Source organism: Lynx canadensis, chromosome C1 (genome assembly GCF_007474595.2).
Source record: "Lynx canadensis isolate LIC74 chromosome C1, mLynCan4.pri.v2, whole genome shotgun sequence".
NCBI classification, from domain to species: domain Eukaryota; kingdom Metazoa; phylum Chordata; class Mammalia; order Carnivora; family Felidae; genus Lynx; species Lynx canadensis.
This window is the reverse complement of record NC_044310.1, coordinates 105520136-105544828: the sequence shown is the minus strand read 5'-3', so window position 1 is coordinate 105544828 and position 24693 is coordinate 105520136. Positions and strand designations below refer to the sequence as shown.

Genomic DNA, 24693 nt, shown 5'->3' with positions numbered 1-24693 from the left:
GCTCAGTCAGTTGAGTGTCCAACTCTTGATTTCGGCTCAAGTCATGATCCCAAGGTCATGAGATTGAGCCTTAGACGGAGAGTGGAGCCAGCTTAAGATGCGCTCTCTTTCTCCCTCCCCTCCCCCTCACACGAGTGTGCACACACACTCACTCATTCTCTCTCTAGAGAACAAGACAGAACACAGACAACAACAACAACAACAACAAAATACTCAACAAAATCCCTACCATTTGGAGTTATCAGATTACAGGCTAATTTACTAGTGGGGCTCTTCTGGGAAGAAGAGAGCCACCAAAATCAAGGATTTATGAGGCTGGCCCTACTATAAAGGTCCCAAGCAAAAATGCTTCAGTCCTGTGTTCTCTGGGGTTTCCTTCAGCAGTTACATGAAGTCAGGAAAGGAGCTATAAAGTTATTTCCAAATCATTTGTGCTCATGATAAAATCACATAGGTGAAGGGCCACAATTTCAGAAATGTTCTTGTCTGAAGCAAAAAGGAACTACAGGGTCATGATCTTCTAATGTTTCAAGTACTTTTTCTTGGGGGGGTCACGCATGATTTTATCACAAAGCTCTTATTTCAGAGAACAGTGTACACCTTAGCATTCTAACTTTACTTTCTAACTCCTTCAAATCAAGTCTCCAAAACAGAAACTCCTTACTCCCTTCATGGTAGTTTAAAAAAGGGATGCAGTGGCTTATTTCAAATCCTTTTTTTTTTTTTAAGATTTTGTTTTTAAGTAACCTCTATACAGCAATGTAGGGCTTGAACTTACAACCCTGAGATCAAGAGTCACATGCTCTACCAACTGAGCCAGCCAGGCGCCCCTGAATTTCAAGCTCTTGATAAACTAGTCAAACTACAGATAGGGAAACAGGCTCTCTGCACACTGGTGTGACAGATGGTCATACTGTCAACAGCACCTCATCAGGGCTAATTTTATTTTTAAGTGGTGCCACTGTCCAAATAATGAGGATGGGGAGAAAGCAAAAGAAGGAATAAATTTCCTTTGCACACCAAACAGCTGAGACTAGAAGCCAAACTGCATCAACTTTTATTAACAAAGTGTAAGAACAAGCACATGATGATGATGGCTGCTGTAAGCTGATATTCATTTATAATTGCTTCCCCCCAAATCCAAACATGGTAATTAATTATTCCAATGGGAAACAATGTCAAACATCACTTAGAGTGTATGGTTTGATCTAACCTCTGTATTTCACATGTCAGCAGAATAAAAGACCAGCTCTGACTTAATGGTGAAATACTCTAGACAGGGAATGACTGTTCCAAATAATCTGTCCTTTTTAATTTGAATTCCAAAAGATTTTGAGCCTCCAAAGGTTATAGGCAGCTTATCTAAGACATCAATCTATCCCTGAATCCTAACGTTCTTAACCTTGAATCTATTTTCAATATTGTCAAAGAGAGTTCCACCAAAACTTAAGTGAGCTCAGCTAAACATCTAAGAACAATAAATTGGTTTTAGAATGGTTACAAAACCCACACACACAATCTCCTACTTGAATTTCTACAAAGCCAGCCTTCTTACCTTTAACAATTTAGGAAATCATAAACCATCACTCATTCTTGTCAATGTCCTAATTCCCCTGGTACCATCCAGACACAGCAACACTCACCCCCAATCACAAATAAAACCCATTAAAAAAAAAAAAAAATCAAAAAAATTCTAATAGCCTTTTTTTGCATCAGAATCTAATATCCTTCTTCTTCAATCACATCCTTAGAATGAAATATTTTACTAAATTAAATTTACTAAGGCCAAACCTAAGTGAAAGTGAAGATACACAAAAAAAGTCAACACTATGGATCTGGACACAAAAATCCCATCAGGTTTTCAGGACTATTTATAAACACTTTTTCTTAATTTCTTAATCCAATTGTTTCAACATTTGTCAAAGAAGCAAAGATGAAAGGTGTGAGAAACAAAAGTAAAAATAAGAATCTGAAGCTATTTTTAGACATTTTTATACTTTGACTTCTCATATGAACATCATGGAGTCAAGGAGCTGTAACGTCCACTGAAACCCAGTATTTTATTTTCTGGTGAAAACACAATAGGACAAAAACATTTACACAATCTGAATTACTAACTGCTAGCTGTAGGATCTGGCAGTAAACATAAAAACATAAAAATATCAAACAATGACATCTGAAAAAGACAGCAGGACTATCCGAAGCAGTAGAGATGGAAGAGGAGGAAGATGATTCCATTAAGTGACAAAAGAAATTTTCCTTTACTCCTAAATCTGCCCACATGGCCAATACTTCCATGGGACAGAGGCTGAATCAAATCCTGGAACATAAATACATGGTTTTTAAGGTTACCCTGGTTCTAATAGAACACCTAACTTCTTATAAGCTTAAGAACTACACACAACCTTCTTTTCTGCATTGGGGGAAAGAGAGAAAAGGTTTAAATTAAGGGACTACTCTAGAAAAACACCTGTTATTTTACCTCATCCTTCGCACTTAGAATGCAACACAAGTTGCTCTGGTCCTCTAATGCTTTTACAGGAAAGGCAAAAAACACCTCTCAAGAAACTAAAAATAGATGTACATAAATAAAACTGCAGCTTATGAAGAACATACTTGTGACCATGTAGCCAAGCTCATCCCAGCTGGAATATGAAAGCGGGAACCCTCTATTTAGCCAAGTCAAAAGGCAAGGATGCAATCCCAGGCCTAAGGAAATGTCAACCTCTCAAGTACAGCATCCAACATCTGACAGCTTCTCCTGCCTGTAGAGGCAACAGTAACTGTGGAACACCAGACATTTCTGATGGAAGCTCTAGAACAGTTTCTGACTCAACTTCCACCCACCTCCCCACATTTACACACATTTTCCCTCCTACACACAATCTGCTGCTTTTCTTGTGGGCTCCTCTGCCCTGCCTCAATCTCCAGTAGTTTCTAACTACCCTGCTCCAAGTGCCGGTTTCCTGATACAAACTAAGCATTCTTCCAGTGCATTTCCTATTATGCAATATTTCTCCACAGCACGTACAACCACCTCCCAAGCACTCCATCCTTCCCAGGCCTAATTCCCATCACAACCTCTCTCAGCCTCTACTGTGCATCATTCCATCTTCTCCATCTGTTTTCTAGGGTCTTTTAACTCTAATTTTCCGCCTTCCTTCAAAACGCCCTATTCCTTCCCAAAGGTGGGCAGTCCGGAAATGGGAATCCTACAAGGAGGGTGTCTGATACAAATGCATGTGGGTACGAGCGCGTGTGCGGGGGTCGGCACTGGGAAGGGATGACGCACGAGGGGGGAGGCCTCTAAGGAAAAAGGTCTCCAATAACTCCCACCCCCAACAAAACCCACAATTCCCTAATTCCTCAGCAATCCAAAGAAAACGTCACATAACCCTTAAACATGTTTTAACCCCATGGCTTCTCTTCCACATTTTTATCCGATTAACCCCATAGTCAACTTGAATTCCACCTGCCTCTCACACTAAGTAATTCCTCTAAATACAAGGCCTCCGTTTACTTCAGTTTTCTCTACTTCTTTCGGTTTCCCTTCTGTTACCGTCCTACCCCCATTTTCAATTTCCATCCCTTTTCAAGTTCTCAAGTCGGTCTCCTCGAAGACAGCTTGTGTTTTTGAGAGCCTCCCTTTCCTCAATCAAATCCACCCTTTCCTCAGACTCCCCCTGACCGCTCAGAAAACCCTATTTGAAAACCCAACCTCCGTCCTCCTTACCGGCAACTCCTCGGACATCCCCAGTTACAGGTGCCCTCCCAGGTCTCGCTCTCGTTCCCATCGCACAGCCGCCATCAGCCCCCTGCCCACGCCCGGCCCTGATTACCTGAGGACGAGGCGCAGGAAGGGACGCCGGGATCCGCGGATGAAAACCCGACCGACGACGGCCCTGAGGAGGCCGACGCCATCTTGGCAGCCCCCTCCCCCTCAGCGGCCTCGCTCCCTTTCAATCGGGCTCTTCCTCTTCTCCGAGTCGAATTTTCTCCACGTCTCTTCACAGAACCCGCGTTCTGCGGGCCACCTCCCTGCCCCCTCCGGGGCCTCTCTCAGACACGTCGGGCTGGGTCCTGAAACAGCTCAGGGCCGCACCATTTGGCTGGCATAGGGGAAAACCGCCGTTTCGCACCCGCTCCGCAACTTCACCAGTGCTCCGAGGGAGCTACTTTCCCCTTTCACAAAGAAGTAGGCTCCAGCCCGCCGCCAGGACCCCGCGTCCGAACCTAACCACACCTAACGAAATAGGGGGCGTGAAAAGTCCCAGAGGAACAAATGCCCCCGCCCCTCCTCCCCAGCCACAGCCTGTTTATCGCCCAACCTCACTGCTCCACTCGGTGGCCAGGGGAAATCCGGGAACTGCTCATGCGCGTAACCTTTCCAGCGGTCCAGCCCACTCAATGGGGGGGGGGAGAAGAGGGAGGCCCTGAGAGCCAATCGGAAGGCTGGTGTTGGTCACATTACACGGGTTCCTCTTGCCCTAACGAATCCACAGGTCGAAGACAAGCTCTTCCCCGACTGTGAACCAGCGCTACGGTGGCTCTGTGGGTCCAGTTAAATTCGTCTCTGTGAAAGGACCCGGCTGAGTTGCCGGAGCTCGGGATAAGTAAGAGTCGGCTCGGCTGGCCTTCAATTTTAGAGCCCAGGGTTAGAGCTCCCCACCGAGGCGCTGTTGTCAACTCAGCGACGTTAAGCCCTTGACTATCACAAAACATCACATGCGACTATTCTTCCGGCTTTACTGCTTGTTTACTGTTTGGCTTAACATGCGTGCTTGTCTTGCCTTCCTCTGAATGACATTCAAAACAGAGCTACACTTTGCTTCAAGCGCAATGCTGGGTACAGTTATGGAATTCAGAAGACCTCTCAGAAAAAGCCACGGAAGGCGACCATATCACAATCTGCGATCCAGGCAAACCCTTGGTTCTGTTAATCGGTGCACCGAACTGCACAGAGAAATTCCGCAAACCCTTGGTTCTGTTAATCAGTGCACCGAACTGCACAGAGAAATTCCCCATTCTAGTCTAGCGTTCGAATTAATAAAGTACCCTGGAGATTGTGAAAACCAGATGGGGAGCTGAAGACTGATCGGACTGTAAGCTGCTGAAAAGCAAAGACTGTTTCACTCTTGTATCTCCAGCTCCTCCCATCTTGTGAGCCTGTACATGGTAGCGGCTCAATAATTATTTGTGATATTAATAAATGAAGAGAAATTGTGTGGGGGGGGGTCTTGGTTTGCAGCCCCCAAGATGGCCTGGTTATCCTCTATCCGGATGTCTTCCGGGTCCTCAAAAGGGAACCTAGGACCATGAAGTCCAGAGACTACCACTGCCTATTTTCCTCTGCCTTCTACCCCTTTCTCAAGATAGAAATAATTGTTTCCCTGCTGCCACTTGCTGGATTATTCATATTCCATTGGGTATGAAGGTAGACAAACTACATGTTTGCGTTGCCATTTCATTCAATAGCAATGGAATTGAACGACACTGAAGTATTTTACAGTTGCCTATACATATTACCCCTCCACCCAACTAACAGTACAGGAACTAGACAGGTGGGAGCACACTGTCTAGCACAGGATTTGGCTCATAGGTCAAATAAATATTTATTGAATAAATTATACTTGTTTCCATAAAAGGCATGGAGTTGCTACCATTTCCTGAGTTATTTTAGAAATCAGCTGGTGTAGAACTAAAGCTGTTTCTGATTTAAAAATTGGAAATAGACCAATAAAGCCCTGACTCATACAGGCAGTAGGTCAAATAGAGGGATCTTCTCCCTGGGACTTGATCTATGAATTTGATTTCAGCCCTCCTGAAAAGAAGAGATCCCTGTTTTGTAGCTTCTTAGGGGTCTTTGTTTCTCTTTATGTACCAGAAAATGGCTGCTATTACTCCTACTACATGGTATTATGTCAGTCTGTTTACTTGTTTGTCTTCCTCACAAGACTGAATATTTCAGGGCAAAGATTACATCTTACCCATTTTCATATCTCAAGCATTTTATATCTCAAGCATCTTTGTGCCTCCTGAATATATGAAGGAATGAAAGCAAAATTCAAAAAGTGGGGCCAGGGTGTCTCTCATCTTTTCCCCCTTTACATTATCTCTGCCTCCACTCCCACTCAATCCCTGGGGTGTCCTCTGAGTCACAGAGCCACTCTTCCCCAGTAACATTCCTGGCATAGAAGACCTGGGGTGACGTGGCAGGGTGTGGAGGCAGAGGCAAAGCAGGACATGTTGGCTTGGTGCCCCAAGGAAATTGAAAAAGGAGTTCACCAATATATATTTTGGAAAAGTAGAGCAATCTGGTGATTTCAAAATAGGTCCACGTATACAGATTTGACAGAAATAACGTGAGTGTGCACACACATGCATACACACACAGATTTTATCATATCTTAGAATAGTCCCTAAGGTTAGAATGGAGGGGACTAGGGGCAAGCAAGATCAACGTAGACACAAAATAAGAGGATGAGTACCTTATTCATTCAATTGTCATTCATTAATTCATTCACTGAATTGACATTATTTAGCCCCAACAATGTCCTAGGCACCATGAGAGTTCCTGGTATACCAGGTGAAGATAAAGTCCTCGCCCTCAAAAAGATCACAGACTAATGAGAGAGGCAGCCCCATAAATCATTAGAATAAAATATAATAGCTGCCATCATAGAGTATGTACAAGTGCTATGGGTTGACAATCATACTCTCAGAATAAAAGATAGGAAGAGAAGTTGATACAGGGTCTTGACAATACCACAGACTATTTGATATTGGAACTATTCCAGAGAATCAAGGCGGCATGACCTCCGTGTTTATGGAAACTGTGCCAGGAAGAGAGATTGGCGACTGAGAAGACTTTACTGTCTTATAGAACCTATAGAACCAGAATTTGGCCAGGTAGACAAGTAAGGAAAAGAATCCTAAGAAGGAAAAGCAGGCAGGCACGACGAAGAATTGAAAAGTGATACTAGAATAGGACGATGAGGCAGGAGGTGAAGCTGGAAAGGCCGGGAGAGGCCAAACTATGAAGGATCTTGAATGCCATGTTAATAGTAGTTAGCACCTACTAACCATATGTGCTTACTAAATCCTGTGCTAAGCAGTTTACAAGATTAACATCTCTTAATCTTTGCAACAACTTTAAAAGATAAGTATTATTCGTCCCACCTTGTTATTTTCTTAAGTAGGTTCCACGCCCAACGTGGGGCTTGAAGTCATGACCCTGATATCAGGAGTCGCATGCTCTACCCACTGCGCCAGCCGGCGTCCCTAGTTCCAGTTTACAGATGAAAACTGAGATTCAGCAACTTGTCCAAAGTCACACAGCTAAAAGATCTTAAACTCAAACTCAGGTATGGCTGGCTCTAAAGCTATGCTCTTAAACACACTACTATTCTGCCTCAAGGATTTTGGACTTTAACCCGTAGATGATAGGGAGCCATTAAACATCTTCGAGTAGAAGAGTGACAAAGTCTGGGTTTTTAGAAAGGTTCCTACTAGAAGCAGAATGGAAAACGGACTGGAGCAGAGGTAAAAGACTGACCTCTTCTAAGTGAAAATTTGTTGACTCCTAAATTCTGGACTTAGGGTAGTAGGACTCCTGGAGTCACCGAGCCCAATCGTTCCACAGTCCAGGTCCGCGCGTGCTAGAACGGGTAGCTAGGTTGTCTCCGCGTTCCCGGTGGGCGGGGCTGCAGAGTGAGGAAGGCGCGGCTGACAGGACTAGGAGCCTCTCGAAGCTCTGCTACTTCTGCCTGTAGACTACTGGCTTCCGCCACCGCCTACCACCCGCAGGTAGTGGTGTCGAGCGCCGAGTTCCGCTACCCGCGCTGGGTGAGGGGCCTCTGATCGCGGCGCAGTCTCGGTAGGCGGTATGAGTTTGGCTGGGGGCCGGGCCCCCCGGAAGACCGCGGGGAACCGGCTTTCTGGCCTCCTGGAGGCAGAGGAGGAAGATGAGTTCTACCAGACGACTTATGGGGGTTTCACAGAGGCAAGAGCTGGGTCCAGGAAGAGGGAGGGGAGGAAGCTAAAGGGAGTCCTGAAGGGAGAAACCTCGGACAAAGAAGGGGGCGGGGAATGGAGTGGAGCCCTGGTAGCTGATACTCGCGACGGGGTGGGAGAGTTGGGGGTGGCGGGGGTTTAAAATGGAGTACTAGAAGGTAGAGCCCTAGATGGGGTTGGAGGGGTCGGGGATGGAAGGGTCTCCGGAGGCACCCCAGAGTATGGCAGAAACCGACAGCGTACTTTTCTAGTTGCCTGTTTTCACCACACTCTTGACGTCTAACGTAACGCGAGCTTCTCGCAGCCACGCAGTATATAGTCGTGGGCCCACGGTATGGTTCTTCACCAGAGGTATAGAAAGGAATCTCTTTTCAAAAAAGAAAAAATAGAGGAGCTTAGCCTATGCTTTTTCCAGCTTTCAAGTCTCAATGTGTTTCCTTCGATAACCCTTCTTTGCTATAAAAAGTGTCCCATTTATTTCCTTCATAGTATACATTTCAAATTGTAATTAGATTTGGTTTGCCTACTTGTTTATACTTTCCTATTAGGTTGTCAACTCTGTAAGGTTAGAGATGGTCTGTTTTGTTCAACAGAATAAGTCTAGTGCCTGGGCTAGGGTCTGGATTAGATTGGCACTTGTATTGATTGAATCTGTCCATTCTTAAAATAGCCGTTGAGAAGCTAGGGCAAACCAACTACTGTGACAGGTTATAGGGAAGCAGAGAGTATTAAGAACACTTTTTCTTACCTATACCAGACCCCAATGGGGGAACCAGCTGAATTAACAGTTGAAATACTGTGTGATAAGGAGTAAAATAAGTGGTAAGGATAGGGTGCTGTGGTAACATGTGGCAGCCAGAGTCATTGGTGGGGATGGGCATCCTGGGGGACACGATGTTTAAACTTAGGATAGTATGAAAAGTAAGCTGTGGCTGTATGTACAGCAGTAGGGCTGAGAGCAGGGTAAGGAGAAAGGTTAGCCCACTGAGGGGGTGGAGCAGATGTGTAAAGGTACTGAGTCTGGGTCTGGAGCCTGCATGTCTACTCTCATTCTCCAGACCTTGAAAGAGAATAAAGATTGGTAAGGCTGGAGAGAGTAGGCGTGGGCCAGATCATGTTGGGCCTTGTGAACCATGTTAAGGAGTTTGCTCTTCATCCAGAGGACTGAGAAGATTCATCAAAGTACATGATCAAATCTGTACTTTATATAGTTTTTAATGTTTATTTATTTTAGAGAGAGACAGAGTGCGAGCGGGGAAGGGGCAGAAAGACAGGGAGACACAGAATATTTTTAAAATTTTTTAATGTTTATTTATTTTTGAGAGAGAGAAAGACAGAGTGTGAGCAGGGAAGGGGCTGAGAGAGAGGTGGACACAGAATCCAAAGCAGTCTCCAGGCTCTGACCTATCAGCACAGCCCAATGCAGGCCTTGAACCCACAAACCACAAGATCATGACCTGCATGGGAGTTGGTTGCTTAACTGACTGAGCCACCCAGGCGCCCCCAAATTTGTACTCTAGAAACCTCACTCTAATGAAGAGAATGAAGGAGGCAGTGGGAGTAGAGAAACATGGGCAATAGGTTTCAAGACACATTAAGGAAATTGAATCCACAGGACTTGATGACTGATTGGGAGTCATTACTTACACAGCTATAGTTTAAAATAGAATGTTCTCTTCCCTCCCCCAAAGGCCATTTTCCTATTCCTGTCATTTTACGAGTCGTTATTTAATATGTACCCTTCATGCTTCCAAAAAGGATTAAAGGAGGCTTACCATATAAACAAAAAGTAGGAACAGTAAAAATAGAGACAGATCAGAAGTAATTGTACCAGGAGCCTCTGCTAAAATGGTAATAGCAATTGATACTAAATTTAGCTGTGAGCTTCCTGGCAGCCAAACCCTGAATTTCTTTTTTCAGTAAGAAAGAAGCATATACATTCTTTAAAAGAGAAAAACTTATTCAACGCTAAATTTTAGGAACTTAATCCTTAGATAAGATGTATAAACTAACAGGGTTTCGGCAGATGATGTAGAAATATCCTCTTATCTAGTCATGTCTATTAATGACCCTCAATAAGGGCCAAAGGAATGGTAGTAAATCCCTAACTTAATGAAAGCATTTTGATTGGACACTAAGCTAATGTGTAGTTGAACTACTATTCTCTGGTGAGATGACTTAATACCAGGTTAGAGCTGAGGGGATTAATGTGCTCCCAGGCTGTCTTTCACAAACATCAGTTGGGAGGAAATGATGGTCATCAGTGCAAGATTGAACTCTGGCTAGCTTGGAGTGTCAACTGTCTGTGCTATTTGCTTGCTTTGGCAGCATATGTACCAAGATTAGCCTGTTGGTCTACATCATTGATTGAAGAGAGAGCCACATGTTTGAGATGCCACCCCGCCCAGTTGACTCCCCTGCCCCCAAGTGTATTTTTCCCTTTACTTTTTAATGGGGCTGCCGTTCTAGACTTAACCTGCACTCTCTCAATTTCAATTCTAGGCCCCATGTTCTCTACTCCACTCAGCTAACCACCTCCAGAACTTTCTGAAACACTCCATGTATACAGTCTTCCTATCTCCCCAAGTCTTCATTGGCTCCCCATTACTAGTACTTGTACCCAATTATTTTTCTGTTCCAACACACCTGAGGAATGAGACCTATTTCTCAGTAACTTTAGTTTACCTCAACAATGATTATCAGTACTGGAACAAGCGAGGAGAGGGAGAGGATTGAGAATCCTTGGCCTGCAAATTAAACTCATGAGTTTATTAGCCTGATAATGTAAGTCTCTCTGTAGACTGAATGCAACCTTTTCAAGTCTTAGAGCCTTATAGGGCAGTCAGGAAATGTTGGAAGAAGGCTGTGCTGGAGTCAAAGGCAGCCAGCTAGGAAGATTTCTTGCCCAAGAAAAACTTTCTGCTTTACTTAGGTCTAAATCTTTATTCTATAAATAGGCTATGCACATTCCTGCTTCTGCATCTTTGTTCTTGCTGTTCCATCTACCCATGTTACCTCTGCCCTCTTGGCTGTCTAAACACTACCCACGTTTTATTTTATCTTATTTTATTTTATTTTACTTTATTATTTAAAAAAAAATTTTTTTTTAATGTTTATTTGTTTTTGAGACAGAGAGAGACAGAAAATGAACAGGGGAGGGTCAGAGAGAGAGGGAGACACAGAATCTGAAGCAGACTCCAGGCTCTGAGCTGTCAGCCCAGAGCCCGACGCGGGGCTCGAACCCACAGACCGTGAGATCATGACCTGAGCCAAAGTCAGAGGCTCAACCGACTGAGCCACCCAGGCGTCCCTATTTTATTTTGTAAGTTTATTTATTTTGAGAAAGAGAGTGCACATGGGAGAGGGGCAGAGAGAGAAAGAGAATCCCAAGCAGGCTCTGCGCTGTCAGCATGGAGCCCAAAGCAGGACTCGATCTTACAAACTGTGAGATCATGACCCGAGCTGAAATCAGGAGTCAGACGCTTAACTGACGGAGCCACCAAGGCGCCCCAAAACACTACCAGTATCTTAAACCATGGCTCAAGTTCTCTTTGTTCTTTAGAGTCTCAGCAAACTGTGACGTGATGACCAAATCTGGCCCGCTACCTGTTCTGTTTTAGCCCTTCACAGAAAAAGTTTGCCAACCCCTGCTCTAAAGGAATAAAGTCTAAAGTTTAGACCCTCCCAGACGACCAATCTATAGCAAGTGTGCCTTCCTTTGAGCTCCTGTAACACTTTAGTACCATTTGATACCTTATATGTTGTCTTGTATTTAAACTTCCTTTTATAATGATATCCTGTCCTCTGCCTGACTGTGAGACCCCTGAAGGTAAAGACCAAACCAAATCCTTTCTGTATCCCAGCACTTAACACTGTGTGCTACGGGTAAAGGGCAGTTAATGACTGCTGAAAGAGGTGGTGCTGGAGCCAGAGGCCATTACCTAGAAGGGCTTCTTGCCTAAGGAAATTGAAGAGCTGGGTTGGGAAGGAGAGGGGGGCAGCTCTTACCAAGAAAGCAAAGAGATTCTGTACCTGGAGGGGCACTGATGACTCCAGTGACAGGGAGAACCTTCTCTCCTTATATCCTCAGGAATCTGGAGATGATGAATATCAAGGGGACCAGTCAGACACAGAGGATGAAGTGGACTCTGACTTTGACATTGATGAAGGGGATGAACCATCCAGTGATGGAGAAGCAGAAGAGCCTAGAAGGAAGCGCCGAGTAGTCACCAAAGCATATAAGGTGCAGGGGTATCCTGGTTTTCTTGGACTCCTGTAATTTCCCATAATTTCTCTTCTGCCCTTCATAAGGTCACAGGACTCCCCATGCTAGTCCTATTTCCCACAGGACTAGTTTTCTCTTAAAATCCTCATCTTTCTCTGTATTACTTCTGTTCCATGGTATCTGATTCCAATCTGTTCCCAGGAGCCTCTCAAGAGCTTGAGGCCTCGAAAGGTCAGCACTCCAGCTGGTAGCTCTCAGAAGGCCCGAGAAGAGAAAGCTCTGCTGCCATTAGAACTACAGGATGATGGCTCTGACAGTGAGTGTGGAGATGTTTGGGTCAATTGACAATTGGGTCAATTGGGTCAATCGGAACATAACGAAAAAGTATTGTATTCATGGCAAGTTAACTGAAGTTGACAACTGTACTATGGTTACATAAGGGAAGCCCTTATTCTTAGGAAATATACAGTGAAGTATTTAGGGTCGAGAACTAAGATGTGTACAACTTAATCATTCAGGAAAACACACGCGATGCAAATGGGGCAAAAGGTTAACAGGAAGTGATCTGGGTAAAGGACACATAGGTACTTTCTGTGGACTCTTACAACTTTTTTGTAAGTTTGAAATGATTTCCAAATAAGAAGTTTTAAAATTAAAAATAAAGGAGGTGGACATGAATTCAAAGATTTCTTCCTCTCTGACTTCTTCCCCAGGTCGGAAGTCCATGCGTCAGTCTACAGCTGAGCATACAAGACAGACATTTCTTCGGGTACAGGAGAGGCAGGGACAGTCACGGCGGCGAAAGGGGCCCCACTGTGAGCGGCCGCTGACCCAGGAGGAGCTGCTAAGAGAGGCCAAGATCACAGAGGAGCTCAACTTACGTTCACTAGGTCAGTCTGGTTTTGAGACTAGTGGGCAGAGGGAGGGGGAACCTTAGAAAAACGGAGACTGAAGGGCCTGAAGAGCTAGGGAGTTGAAGATCCAGAAGAAGGGAATCAGAGGAAGGAAATGGGGAGAGTGAGGGATTAGGAGCAAGGAGTGAGGCAGTTAGCTGGGCTCTAAAGAACAAGTTATATTGAAGAAGTGTGTTTGTATAAAGTAAGAATCGAATAGAACTGAGTTCAAATCCTAGTTCTGCCGTTCAGTTGCTGTAAGACTGCTGACAGATTGCTTAACCTACTTGCATCTTGCTGTCCTGGTTCACAAGGTGGGGTGATAATGCCTCCTTTAATGATAATCATGAAAATTAGAAATTCGGCAGAATTAGTCCATGAGATGAACTAAAGTCAAAATTCTTTAAAATCCCTTCAGTTTATGTGCCGAGTACACTGTCACGTAAAGTAATATATTGTACAAAACATATATTTCTTTATAGGGCATTGAGAGTTGCAAATCATGAGAGGTACACGAGGGAATGGCAGGTTATACGCCTCCTGTCACATGCTCGATCTGGGGCATACTTCCATTGAGTGAAATAACACATACAATCACCTATAGTATGTGCTTTGTTCTCTCTGTCTTTCTCCCCCAACCCCCATCAAATCTTTCTCTCTCTGAATCTTTTATTTTTGGTCAAACACATATGGTTAAACATGGATAGCCCAAATGTGGAGTTGAGTATTGTTTACGCAGAATATCTGGGACCCATCCCATTCTACTTTTATATTTCTCAAATGTAGATAACTCCAAAAGAACACAATGATTGAGAAAAGATTTACTTCAGTTCCAACATCTTCAGGGTGTGTTTTCCTGTTTTGTTATAGTGACTTTAACATTGAACATTTAATCTTTGATGGTAATTCAGTACTTTCAAACAGTAGCTATCCCTCAAAACAGAAACGACTGAGAACCATCACAAACAGTGAGGTGACCTTGATGTCACTGTAATTACAGTCCTCATCCTTTGACCACATTGGTTGGTTTGGGCCACTGTAAGGAGGGTAACACCCGGGCTTCTTGTACCAGTAGCTGACATCGGAGACCCTGCAGAAGCAAGTTCTGCAGGGGGGACAAGAAGTTCATTTTTGAACATGTTGAATTCGAGGAGTTTTTGAGTGGTCCATGCAGTGCTGAGAGTTCAGTGTACACGTCTGGGCTTGGACAAGAGATCTAGGCTGGAAACAGAAATTTGGAAGTCTGTAGAGTATGGATAGCGTTGATGAGATTGGAGTGGGTCAGATCACCCAGGGAGAAAGCATGGGGAAGAGAAGATAGAGGCCGAAGAGAACCCTGCAGATGTACAAGAGGAGCTTAGCAGTGGCCAGGATTTGGAGAACTTCAGGAGAATTTATCTTAAGAATGCCAAGGAGGGGCACTTGGGTGGTCAGTCAGTTAAGTGTCTGCCTCTTGGTTTCGGCTCGTGTCATGATCTCACAGTTCATGGGTTTGAGCCCCACACTGTCAGCACAGAGCCTGCTTGGGATTCTTTCCTTCCCTCTCTCTCTGCCCTTCCCTCCCCCCCCAAATAAATAAATATTAAAAAAAGAAAAAGAACACCAAGGAAAGAAAATGTTTGAGAGAGAGTCTCTGCTGAATGCTGCAGAAATGCTACTCAAGAGGAGAACTGTGAAGTGTCCATTTGTTTTTATGACAAGGAGGTCAGATGAACTTAGGGAACACTTTTTGGAGACTACACCATTTTGAAGCCGGCTGGGGAGCCACACTTATAAAGCTTGGCTGTAAAGGGTGGTTTAAGGAGTAAAACCTATAGGATCTGGGGTCAATGTACAGTTTTCCTTATTTGTTTTATCTAAGATTAGAGGAACTCTTGTCTTTGGTGAGAAGCAGCTGAAAGTTTAATGACAGAAGAAAGAAAGGATAGTTAATAGGGTGGGTTTTTGGAGAAGTGAGATGTGGGGGGAGTGGGGTAGCTAGAGTACAGGTGGAAGAATTGGCCTAAATTATGGAGGAGGAAGGAAGGATGGCTTGTAGTTGGAGGTTTATAAACCCATAGCAGGACATTGGAGTGGTTCTCATCTGATGTCTTTTAGGCACTGTCACCTGTCAGGTGTTGGGCATAGAGTTGGAAGCTTGAGGATAGTGAAATGTGCTTGAAGTAGTTCAGGGGCGCCTGGGTGGCTCAGTCGGTTGAGCGTCTGATTCTCGATTTAAGCGCAGATCATGATCCCAGGGTTGTGAGATCGTGCCCCGTGTCGAGCTCTGTGCTGAGCATGGAACCTGCTTAAATTCTCTCTCTCCCTCACCTCTTCTCCACTGCACGCACATCTTGTCTCTCCCTAAAAAAAAGTAATAAGAAGAAGAAAGAAAAGAAATAGTTGAGATAGAGTTATCTGCTGGCATTGGGGGAGTCTGTTGAATTTGGGGAACATGCATTCGTGGTGGTTCCAGTCTAGCCTGTTGTGTAGTATTTTTCCAGGAGCACTGGACCAGGGAGTGTAGATTGATGAGAGTGACTGAAATGATAGGTTGAGGAACCTAACCTTGATTTAAAAAGGAAACTGGAAGAAAAAAAAGAACAATGAAGACTGGAGGGGGCTGCCAGATAGAATGAGGAGAGATCCATGTATGGGAGGTATCAAAGGACAGAGGATATCTAGAATTGTGGAGCAAAACAACCAAAGCATAGGATGTTGCGGCCAGAGCCTGGGGTGTGTGATTTTTAGTATTTCAGAGCTGGGGCAGTTCCCGGCTGTAGCCATAGTGGAATGGAGCAACAAATGTGTCACGGACAGGAAGATGAGATCCGTAAACTGTGGGGATGGGATGTTGAAGGGGCTACCCATGTGCATGCACTTTGAGGTCACTAGGGTGATGAAGGATGATAGGAGTTGAGTGGAGAGGAACAGTGGAAAGCATTGCTAAAGTCTTCAGAGAGTAAGGGAGTGAGCATGACAGGAAAGAAACATGATCTAGCCTGGTGGCATAAGTCTCCAGAGAGAAGTGGGTTTGCGCGTGGGGAGAAAAGCAGTGGTCTAAAGTTGCAGTGTGGGCTCAACAGGACCCAGGCACACCCTGCATGGGAGGTGGCAGGACGAGAGACCTCCACCAGAGGGCTGCAGGGAGAGCAGTGGCCTTGGGATGACAGGCTTCCAGGAAGACAAGTTGTGGAAGGAATTCACAGTGAGAAACTTGAGGACATAGATGAGTTGGCTGGTTATAGAGCAGGAGTTCCAGAAGGTACAGGGAAGTGTTTGAAAGGGGAAGTGTTGGAAGGTTGGCAGAAGGGAAAGAAAGCAACATTACCAACCAGAATTCCAAGTACAAGAGAGGCTAAATCATTGGTGGGGTTTCCAGAGCACACTTTTCTGGTCAGACTTTATCTAGAAGATTGGATGCGCACTTAAGAAACAGAAATTTGGAGTTCATTCAGAGGAAAGGGATCAGGAATATTTTGACCTACTGAACATTAACAAATACTTGCTGAGTGCCTGTAATGGGTGGCACACCGCATGGCCCTGATAATATGTAGGTAACATGAGTCACAGTCACTGCCCTTCAGGAGGAGACCTGTGTACCAGCGATGAACTACCATAGAGCAGTGTCACTGTCCAGACAGGGGACTGTGGCGAATAAGAGGAGCGCTCAGAAGGAGGATTGGTTCTTCTGCCCAGCTCGTTGTTGCCATGTGACAACGCAGATGCCAGGTTGCCCGATTTCCTTGTTAATTTTTTTTTATGTTTATTTTTGAGAGAGAGAGACAGAATGTGAGCGGGGGAGGGGCAGAGAGAGAGGGAGACACAGAATCCGAACAGGCTCCAGGCTCTAAGCTATCAGCTCAAAGCCCGATGCAGGGCTCGAACTCACAAACTGTGAGATCGTGACCTGAGCTGAAGTTGGACGCTTAACCTACTAAGCCACCCAGGCGCCCCTCCTTGTTATTTTTTTAAGAAGGATCAGAGGGGCACCTGGGCCGCTCAATCAGTTGATTGTCCGACTCTTGATTTCAGCTCAGGTCATGATTCCAGGGTTGTGGATCAAGCCATGTGTCTGGCTCTGTGCTGAGCATGGAGCCTGCTTAAGATTCTCTCCCCTTCCCTCTGCCCTTTCTCCCTGTTTGCACATGTGCTTACTCTCTCAAAAAAAAAAAAAAAAAAAAAAAAAAAGAAGGACCAGAAATCTCTGTATTTAAATGCAATTTCCTCATTTTCAAATATCAGTAACTATTACAAATTTTCTTTAAAATATAATACAGATCAAACAAAACACTTAGAGGAGCTGCCAGCATGCGGCCTCTGCCATAGGCTGTGAAAAGTACAGTAATGGAAGTGTCCTAGGCACAGGGGCTAGCAAAAAGAGAGTGTGTCTCAAAACCATGTTTTATGAGAAATGGTTCAAGGAATGGGTGTTGTGATCGGCCTGGAGGGAGAGACCTGGATACTAATTTCAACTATGTAAAGGACTGTCATGGGGAAGACAGGTTGGACCTGTGTCCTTTACAGCTTGAAAAGGTGAAACAGTGTCATCAGGCAACATATTTCAGCTGGAAATAGGAGAGAACTCTGTAATGACCAGAGATGCCTGAAGACGCAGCGCGCTGCCGTGGCTGGGAGTGAGCGGACAGGGCAGCTTGGGCAAACAGGCTCCTCATCCAAGGGTTCCTTCCAGCTCCAGAGTCCTGCTGTCTGAGTGCGTGAGGAGCTGAGTGGACGGGAGAGGTGGGCGGAGAGGATGTCGGGGGTTGGGGGGTGGTCAAGCAAAGAATGTCGGAACTAGGAGGTGCTAGGGGGGCCTCAGAGGATTGGTGTGAGTGGCTTGGGCAGGCAGGGACTAGACAGGACAGACATGAGTGTGGGCATGGGGGAACTCACCGCCCCCTCATTCCTCCCTTTGACCCTGAAGAGACCTATGAGCGGCTTGAGGCTGACAAAAAGAAGCAGGTGCACAAGAAGCGGAAGTGCCCTGGGCCCATAATCACCTATCATTCGGTGACGGTGCCGCTCGTTGGGGAGCCAGGCCCTAAAGAAGAGAATGTGGATGTGGAAGGGTGAGTGCATCACAGGGGAGAAGGGAAGAGAGCCTTCTCCCTGCCATCCTCAGTTCTCCTCACACAGCTCTCCAACACACAGATGTCCTTCAGGGTCCTCTTCCCTCAGCTGTGTTTCTTTCTGTTTTTCGTCTCTCTCCCCTCTCTCAGCAGTTTTCCCACCCAGCACAGCTTGCTTCTCCCCATCTGTCACTTAATAGATTCTCTCCGATTGTTGCCGTCATTCTGCCTCCTTCCTCTCTTTCCTCACCTGTCTTATCTCTTTGTCTGTTGTTTTCTCTCCTCAGACTTTTTGTGTTTCTCTGTCTCTCCCCTCAGACTGGATCCTGCTCCCACAGCTTCTGCACTGACTCCCCGTGCCGGCACTGGACCCATCGTCCCTCCTGCTCGCTGCTCCCGTACCTTCATCACTTTCAGTGATGATGCGACATTCGAGGAATGGTTTCCCCAAGGGCGGCCCCCAAAGGTCCCTGTTCGGGAGGTCTGCCCTGTGACCCATCGCCCAGCTCTGTACCGGGACCCTGTCACAGACATCCCCTACGCCACTGCTCGAGCCTTCAAGATCATCCGTGAGGCCTATAAGAAGTACATCACTGCCCATGGACTGCCGCCCACGGCCTCAGCGCTGGGCCCTGGCCCACCACCTCCCGAGCCCCTCCCTGGCTCTGGGCCTCGAGCCTTGCGCCAGAAAATTGTCATCAAATAAGGAGAGGAGTAGTCCTTAGAAACCTCTTTCCTGCCCTGACTTGGGGCTCTTAATGTTCCCCCTCCTCTCCCTGCTTCTCCTCTTGGTCATCTCTGACCTTTGCCTGGCCCTTTTCCATCTTTCTTTCCCCCCTGTTCCTATCGGTTTTATTTGTGTTTTTTAATCTAATAAAAGAGAAAGATCCCCTTTGTCTGGTGTCTCATTGAGTTGGGAGCAAGAAGTCTTTGTGAATGTCTGCATATATATGGGTCTTTATTTTGTTTAATAGCATTTATTATGAGCTGCCCTTTTTCAGTTGTAAGTATTCACTCCTCCAGCTGGATTATAAACACCTTTAAATTAGACCTCCAAACAAAATTCTGTACTCCCCTTTATATCACCTTATATTCACTGCTTTGAATATAGCAAGACACCAAATAAGTAGGAATGACATGATTCCCCTAGTTTCTAGGACTCTGGCTTACATGCAGGAAGGGAAGGAAGTGCCATGGCTGTGAGTGGCCACTAGAGGCTCTCAGGGCTGGGCAGGGTATGGGGGCTGTGTATATGTGATCTCCCACCACCCCCCACCTGGCCAGAGCTAAAATAATAAAATGCTGAGCTCACTGTTCCCCCACCCTCTCCCCGGCACTGGGCTCTTCCTGCCGCGGGGACAGTGCTCCAGTAGCACTGACAGACCAACCGACAGAAGGGGAGGTGAGAAGGGAGGTGGCCACCAGGACTGGTAGGTGGGAAGGCAGGGGGCTTATGGACCAGAGCCTGGTGGGAGGTGGGAGGAGAGGAGCGGCTCCTTTCGGGAATGATGTGGAGTGTCTCCGTCCCTCAGCGTATGTTTCTGCCACTGTCTGTCCTATCCCTTAACCGTAGTGTACATTGTCCATGCAAGTATCTCACACACTTTCTGGATCTTTCATATTCAGTATGGTGTGTATGTGTAGCTTGTGTGTATTTTCTGTATTGTAAGAGATTGTGCAAGTTTAATCTTCCCACTGTTTTTAGAGAAACTTTATCGCATTTAGAAGGTATTTCCCACCCATTGGTCTGGTGTCACCTTCCCGTCCAAAGTCAGGGACAAATTATGGGGACTCAGCCCCTTCTCCTGAGACCATACCACCCTTCCCCCAACCTGGCACTCCCCCCAGCTCCTCTGAGCCCTTGCTTTCCCTTAGGATTTAGAGTTTTAGCAAACATAGAAAGTGAAATCTTGATTCCCCCACAATAAAAGGAAATGAGGGTAGGGTAAGAGAACTGTCTCTCTTCCCCCTTGCGTTCTTCGAGTTTAGGAAAAAAGACTGGATCGTGGGGAAGAGAAGAGGAATTTCCCTGAAACTCTTTGTATGCCCCCCTTCCTTTCAATAGGAACTGGGCCTGGGGCCAGCTGTGTTGGCAGGGCCCTTGGCAGCTGTGCTTGGGCAAGAGGCACGGACGGACGAGGTTATAAGGGAGGGTGTTGCCAGGATTTCTCTGTCACACAATGGGCAGACAAATCACGCTTGGATGCCTGGGATCCCCATCCAGGGTGGCTGAAGCTGAGGAAGCAGGAAGAAGGAAGCTCTGGTTCTAACTAAACATAAGTCCCCACCTTCCCCTGCCCAGCTAGATTTCTAGCCTCCAAGGCATCCAGTTCATCGTTCTGCCCCCTGGCTCATCTGTGTCCTGCTGTGTCCATGTGTATCTTTCCATTCTCCAATCACTTTCCCCATTCCCCCCAGGCTCTGTGAGCACCAGAGTGGGGAGGGGGTGGGGCCATCATGTCATCATATCAGAAGGAACTGGAAAAATACAGAGACATAGATGAAGATGAGATCCTAAAGACCTTGAGCCCCGAGGAGCTGGAGCAGCTGGACTGCGAGCTACAGGAGATGGACCCCGAGGTAGGGGCTCTGGCACAAGGAACCAACGAGGAAACGGGCAGCCTCCGAGCATTGGGGAAGGGGTGGTGGGCCCCGGGTGGCTGAGATCAGGGCTGCCTACAGGGCTTGGAATCCCAAGAGGGCCAGGGAAAAGGTGTGTGCAGATGTTTAGGGAGCCCTGGAGGTACCCCAGATCAGAGGTCTGACTTCCTCCCCAAAACTCATCCCGAAGAACATGCTCCTGCCCGCTGGACTAAGACAGCGTGACCAGACAAAGAAGAGCCCAACGGGGCCACTGGACCGGGATGCCCTTTTGCAGTATCTGGAACAGCAGGCACTAGAGGTCAAAGAACGTGATGACTTGGTGCCCTTCACAGGCGAGAAGAAGGGTATGGAGACACTAACAACCATGCCTACCAAAACCCAATGGTCATCTCTCAAGTGCACCCCCTCCAGCTTCCCTCTGACCTTCCAGCTTCTAGCTGCCCAGGGACCTGGCCACCCTGAAACACACATGCCTCTTTCACTCTCCAGCTTTTAGGAGAGATTAGGGGACCCAGGAGTCCTGAGCTGGTAGAGGACTTGGGCCTTACGGTGGCCCCTAGTGACCCAAGACTCCACCTCCTGGAGAAGGAAAGGAAGGAAGCTAGAGACAAGAATCGTAGGAGGAATGACCTCCACCTGAGCCACCCTTCATCTCCCCATCAGGGAAACCCTACATTCAGCCCAAGAGGGAAATTCCTGCACAGGAGCAGATCACTCTGGAGCCTGAACTGGAAGAGGCATTGGCCCATGCCACAGACGCCGAAATGTGTGATATTGCAGGTGGGCGGCAGTGGAAGGTTAGGGAGGGTGGGGAGATCCAGGGCAGGGCGGTTCTAGCCAGGCCATGGGACTAGTGAGGAAGGCCCTGAACAGGACATGAATGTTAGAGAAAGCCTCAGGTCATGGTTTTAAGTTTTTGTTTATGTATTCACTCATTCATTTTTTAATCTAATACATTCACATCTCAGAGACAAGTTTATAGGGATTATAAAGCAGATAAAAGTAGAACTATTCTGGCTGGAAATAGGAGGAAGTCTAAAAGACTCCCTCACTCTTTTCTCTTTTTTTTTGAATGTGAAACACTGTTGTTTTTCCCTCCCTTACCCTCTAGGGGCTCCTTAGGGACCTTCCCTTAGCCCTGTCTCAAACTTGTTTGTTTGTTTTTTTTAAAGTTTATTTATTTATTTTGAAGTGGGGAGGGACAGAGAAAGAAGGAGAGAGAGAATCCCAAACAGGCTCTGTGCTGTCAGCGCAGAGCCCGATGCGGGGCTCAATCTCATGAACCATAAAATCATGACCTGAGCTGAAATCAAGAGTTGGACACTTAACCGATGGAGCCACCCAGGCACCCCCCCTCCCCCCCTCAAAGTTTTAAAAACTACCACCGTAAGCAGTTCATAGAAGGAAACCCTGGGACCTAGGGAGAGTGGGAACCTCTTTGGAAGAGGGGGGACAAGTCAGGCTTTAAAAAACTGCAACAGATTCAGAATGAGAAGGGAGGGGATTTGGAACAAACTCCTTCTTCTCATTCCCTGTTCCCCCTCTACGTACTCTCTCCAGCAATTCTGGGCATGTACACACTGATGAGCAACAAGCAATACTATGACGCCATCTGCAGTGGAGAAATCTGCAACACCGAAGGCATTAGCAGTGAGTGTTTGGAAGCATGGCATCCAGGGCTTTGGGAAGGCAGTCCCAAGGTCTGATTAAAGGTAGCAAAGGGTGAAACGGGGATCATGGAGAGGACATGGTACAGAAGTAATGGGAGAACCAATGGGGAGGAGGTTGTGGGGGACATGTCGTGGTTTCCTTCTGGCCCTTGCCCGCCAGGTGTGGTGCAGCCTGACAAGTACAAGCCGGTGCCGGATGAGCCCCCAAATCCCACAAACATCGAGGAGATACTAAAGAGCGTTCGAAACAATGACAAGGAGCTGGAGGAGGTGAACCTCAATAACATACAGGTATCTGACCCCTATGTTCCAAATAATAAATGGGATTAACTATGTGAGTCCCAGATATGTGGGTCCCTTAGCCTACCATCTCTTCTCCTCTGACAGGACATCCCGATACCCATGCTAACTGAGTTGTGTGAGGCCATGAAGACAAATACCTATGTCCGGAGCCTCAGTCTGGTGGCCACAAGGAGTGGTGACCCCATCGCCAATGTAAGGCAACTTGAAATCCCAGCCCCCTCCCCATACATGCACCCCTTGACATGCACCCCTGTCAGGGCTGTCATAAGGGGTTGGGGTTGTGCTGGGGATGCTATTCCCATCACATAATCTTAGGATGGCCTGATGAAGACTCCTACCCTCAGTCCCATGGCCCTTAGCTCGGAAATCCTCAGATCACCTTCTCAGAGAGCCACAGCCTGCTCTACCACCCCGCCAACTCCACCACACACTTAACCTCCCTGCTTCCCCTACGACCTGTGCTCCCTTCCATCTCCCTCTCACCCCACCTACAGCTCCTCAAGGACTCTTCTCAAAGAGCTGTGTTTCCCTCTTGCTCCTGTTCTTTCTCTCCTCAGTCATCTGTGAAACTGTCCCCTAATCCTAACCCAAGTCCCTACTACCCAGGCGGTGGCTGACATGTTGCGTGAGAATCGTAGCCTCCAGAGCCTGAACATTGAATCCAACTTCATTAGCAGCACAGGGCTCATGGCTGTGCTGAAGGCAGTTCGGGAAAATGCCACACTCACTGAGCTCCGTGTAGACAACCAGGTGAGCTTTCCCTCCCCTGGTCCCCTGATCATTCAATTAATATTCCCCGAGTCTCCTCCCTGAGGCTGCCACTGGGTCAGGATCTCACCTAATCTTGTCTGAAACCTCTTCGTTGTCTCTCTGAGGGGAGCCAAGGTCAGCACCTCTTATCACCCCTTCTGATGAAACAAGCTTTTTCAACCTCCCAAAGGGTTGGTGGTATGGCACGGTGAACAACACAGAGAAGGGGGCTGACAGGGTTCACCTCTCCGTCCCCCAGCGCCAGTGGCCTGGCGATGCAGTGGAGATGGAGATGGCCACCGTGCTCGAGCAGTGTCCCTCCATTGTCCGCTTTGGCTACCACTTCACACAGCAGGGGCCACGTGCTCGGGCAGCCCAGGCCATGACCCGGAACAATGAACTACGTGAGTAAATGCAGACATGCTGTATGGGGGCAAGTAGATCCTTCTGAAGCCTGACTTAGGGACTAATAGCCTGGGGTACAGCCGAAGCAATATTCACACGTGAAGTTTAAATCCCCTAAGTGACTAAAAAGTATAGAAGAGTCTCCCTGCCCCCAAACGTATACCCGTAGAAAGGCAGGAAAGGAGCTAGACATACCCGTTTGGGAGCATGGTACTTTTACTTGCCATGTCATGTCTTATTTGGTTTTGTTAATGTGGGGTGGGCGTGCTTGCTGGCCAAAGACACTACCTCTTTATGAGTCTGGCCTCAAGGACCTGGAACGAAGAGCACCTCTGCAGGAAGTAAGAGATGGAAGAAAGACTTGTGTTTACTGTTTCCTGTTACAGGTCGCCAGCAAAAAAAGAGATAACACTTCCTTTCCCTTTACCAACCAGAGCTGGAAGCCCTGAATGCTTAAATCCTCATCTCTCCCCCTTCCTGTAAATAAAGGCCCTTCTGTCCACTCTGCCTGCCTCCTTCCTTGGGCTCTGGGGTGGGAATCTTGGCACTAACACCCAAGGGTTACTGCCAGTTCATCAGGGGATTATTTATACTCTGGGGATCAGCAGACAGAGAGGTTCAAGTTACTAGGAGGAGGTGGGGGAGCTCCCTCCCTTGGTGTTCCCCACACCCCTGTCTTTTCATTTAGTCCTTTCTGCTCTCACAGAGTACCTACCCCAACCCTCTTTCCAGACGTGGCCAGGTCCCCCGGCGTCTACCCACAACCCTCGTGTGATTTG

The 24693-nt window shown here is 46.8% G+C and overlaps 3 protein-coding genes across 9 annotated transcripts in view; 2 read left to right on the top strand and 1 right to left on the bottom strand.

Annotated features, from left to right (window-relative positions):
- PIP5K1A (phosphatidylinositol-4-phosphate 5-kinase type 1 alpha) overlaps nucleotides 1–7627 on the bottom strand; it is a 39575-nt gene extending 31948 nt beyond the window's left edge. For 2 of the 6 annotated variants that reach the window (XM_030327442.1, XM_030327441.1), the window contains exon 1: nucleotides 3840–4345. In XM_030327442.1, coding sequence (XP_030183302.1) covers nucleotides 3840–3921 — 82 coding nt within the window. In that variant the 5' untranslated portion in view covers nucleotides 3922–4345. Of the gene's footprint in view, nucleotides 1–3839; nucleotides 4369–7555 lie in introns of those variants that run through there. The other 4 variants (XM_030327443.1, XM_032594380.1, XM_030327444.1 and 1 more) reach the window with 4 other exon arrangements.
- Nucleotides 7628–7813: 186 nt separating this feature from the next.
- VPS72 (vacuolar protein sorting 72 homolog) lies at nucleotides 7814–19072 on the top strand. The gene is made up of 6 exons (XM_030323853.2): nucleotides 7814–8002; nucleotides 12104–12256; nucleotides 12440–12554; nucleotides 12952–13128; nucleotides 18038–18182; nucleotides 18501–19072. The coding sequence occupies exons 1-6, from the start codon at nucleotides 7886–7888 to the stop codon at nucleotides 18886–18888; spliced, it is 1095 nt and encodes a 364-aa protein (XP_030179713.1). The 5' UTR covers nucleotides 7814–7885; the 3' UTR covers nucleotides 18889–19072.
- Nucleotides 19073–19494: 422 nt separating this feature from the next.
- TMOD4 (tropomodulin 4) lies at nucleotides 19495–24419 on the top strand. 2 transcript variants are annotated; one of them, XM_030323854.1, is made up of 10 exons: nucleotides 19495–19584; nucleotides 20601–20762; nucleotides 20974–21130; nucleotides 21450–21566; nucleotides 22347–22436; nucleotides 22617–22747; nucleotides 22844–22951; nucleotides 23366–23509; nucleotides 23769–23913; nucleotides 24301–24419. In XM_030323854.1, exons 2-10 carry the CDS (start codon nucleotides 20640–20642, stop codon nucleotides 24321–24323), a joined length of 1038 nt encoding a protein of 345 aa, XP_030179714.1. In that variant the 5' UTR covers nucleotides 19495–19584; nucleotides 20601–20639; the 3' UTR covers nucleotides 24324–24419. The 2 variants fall into 2 exon arrangements, with proteins under 2 accessions (XP_030179714.1, XP_030179715.1); XM_030323855.1 differs by having other exon boundaries at nucleotides 19495–19612.
- The last annotated feature ends 274 nt before the right edge of the window (nucleotides 24420–24693 follow it).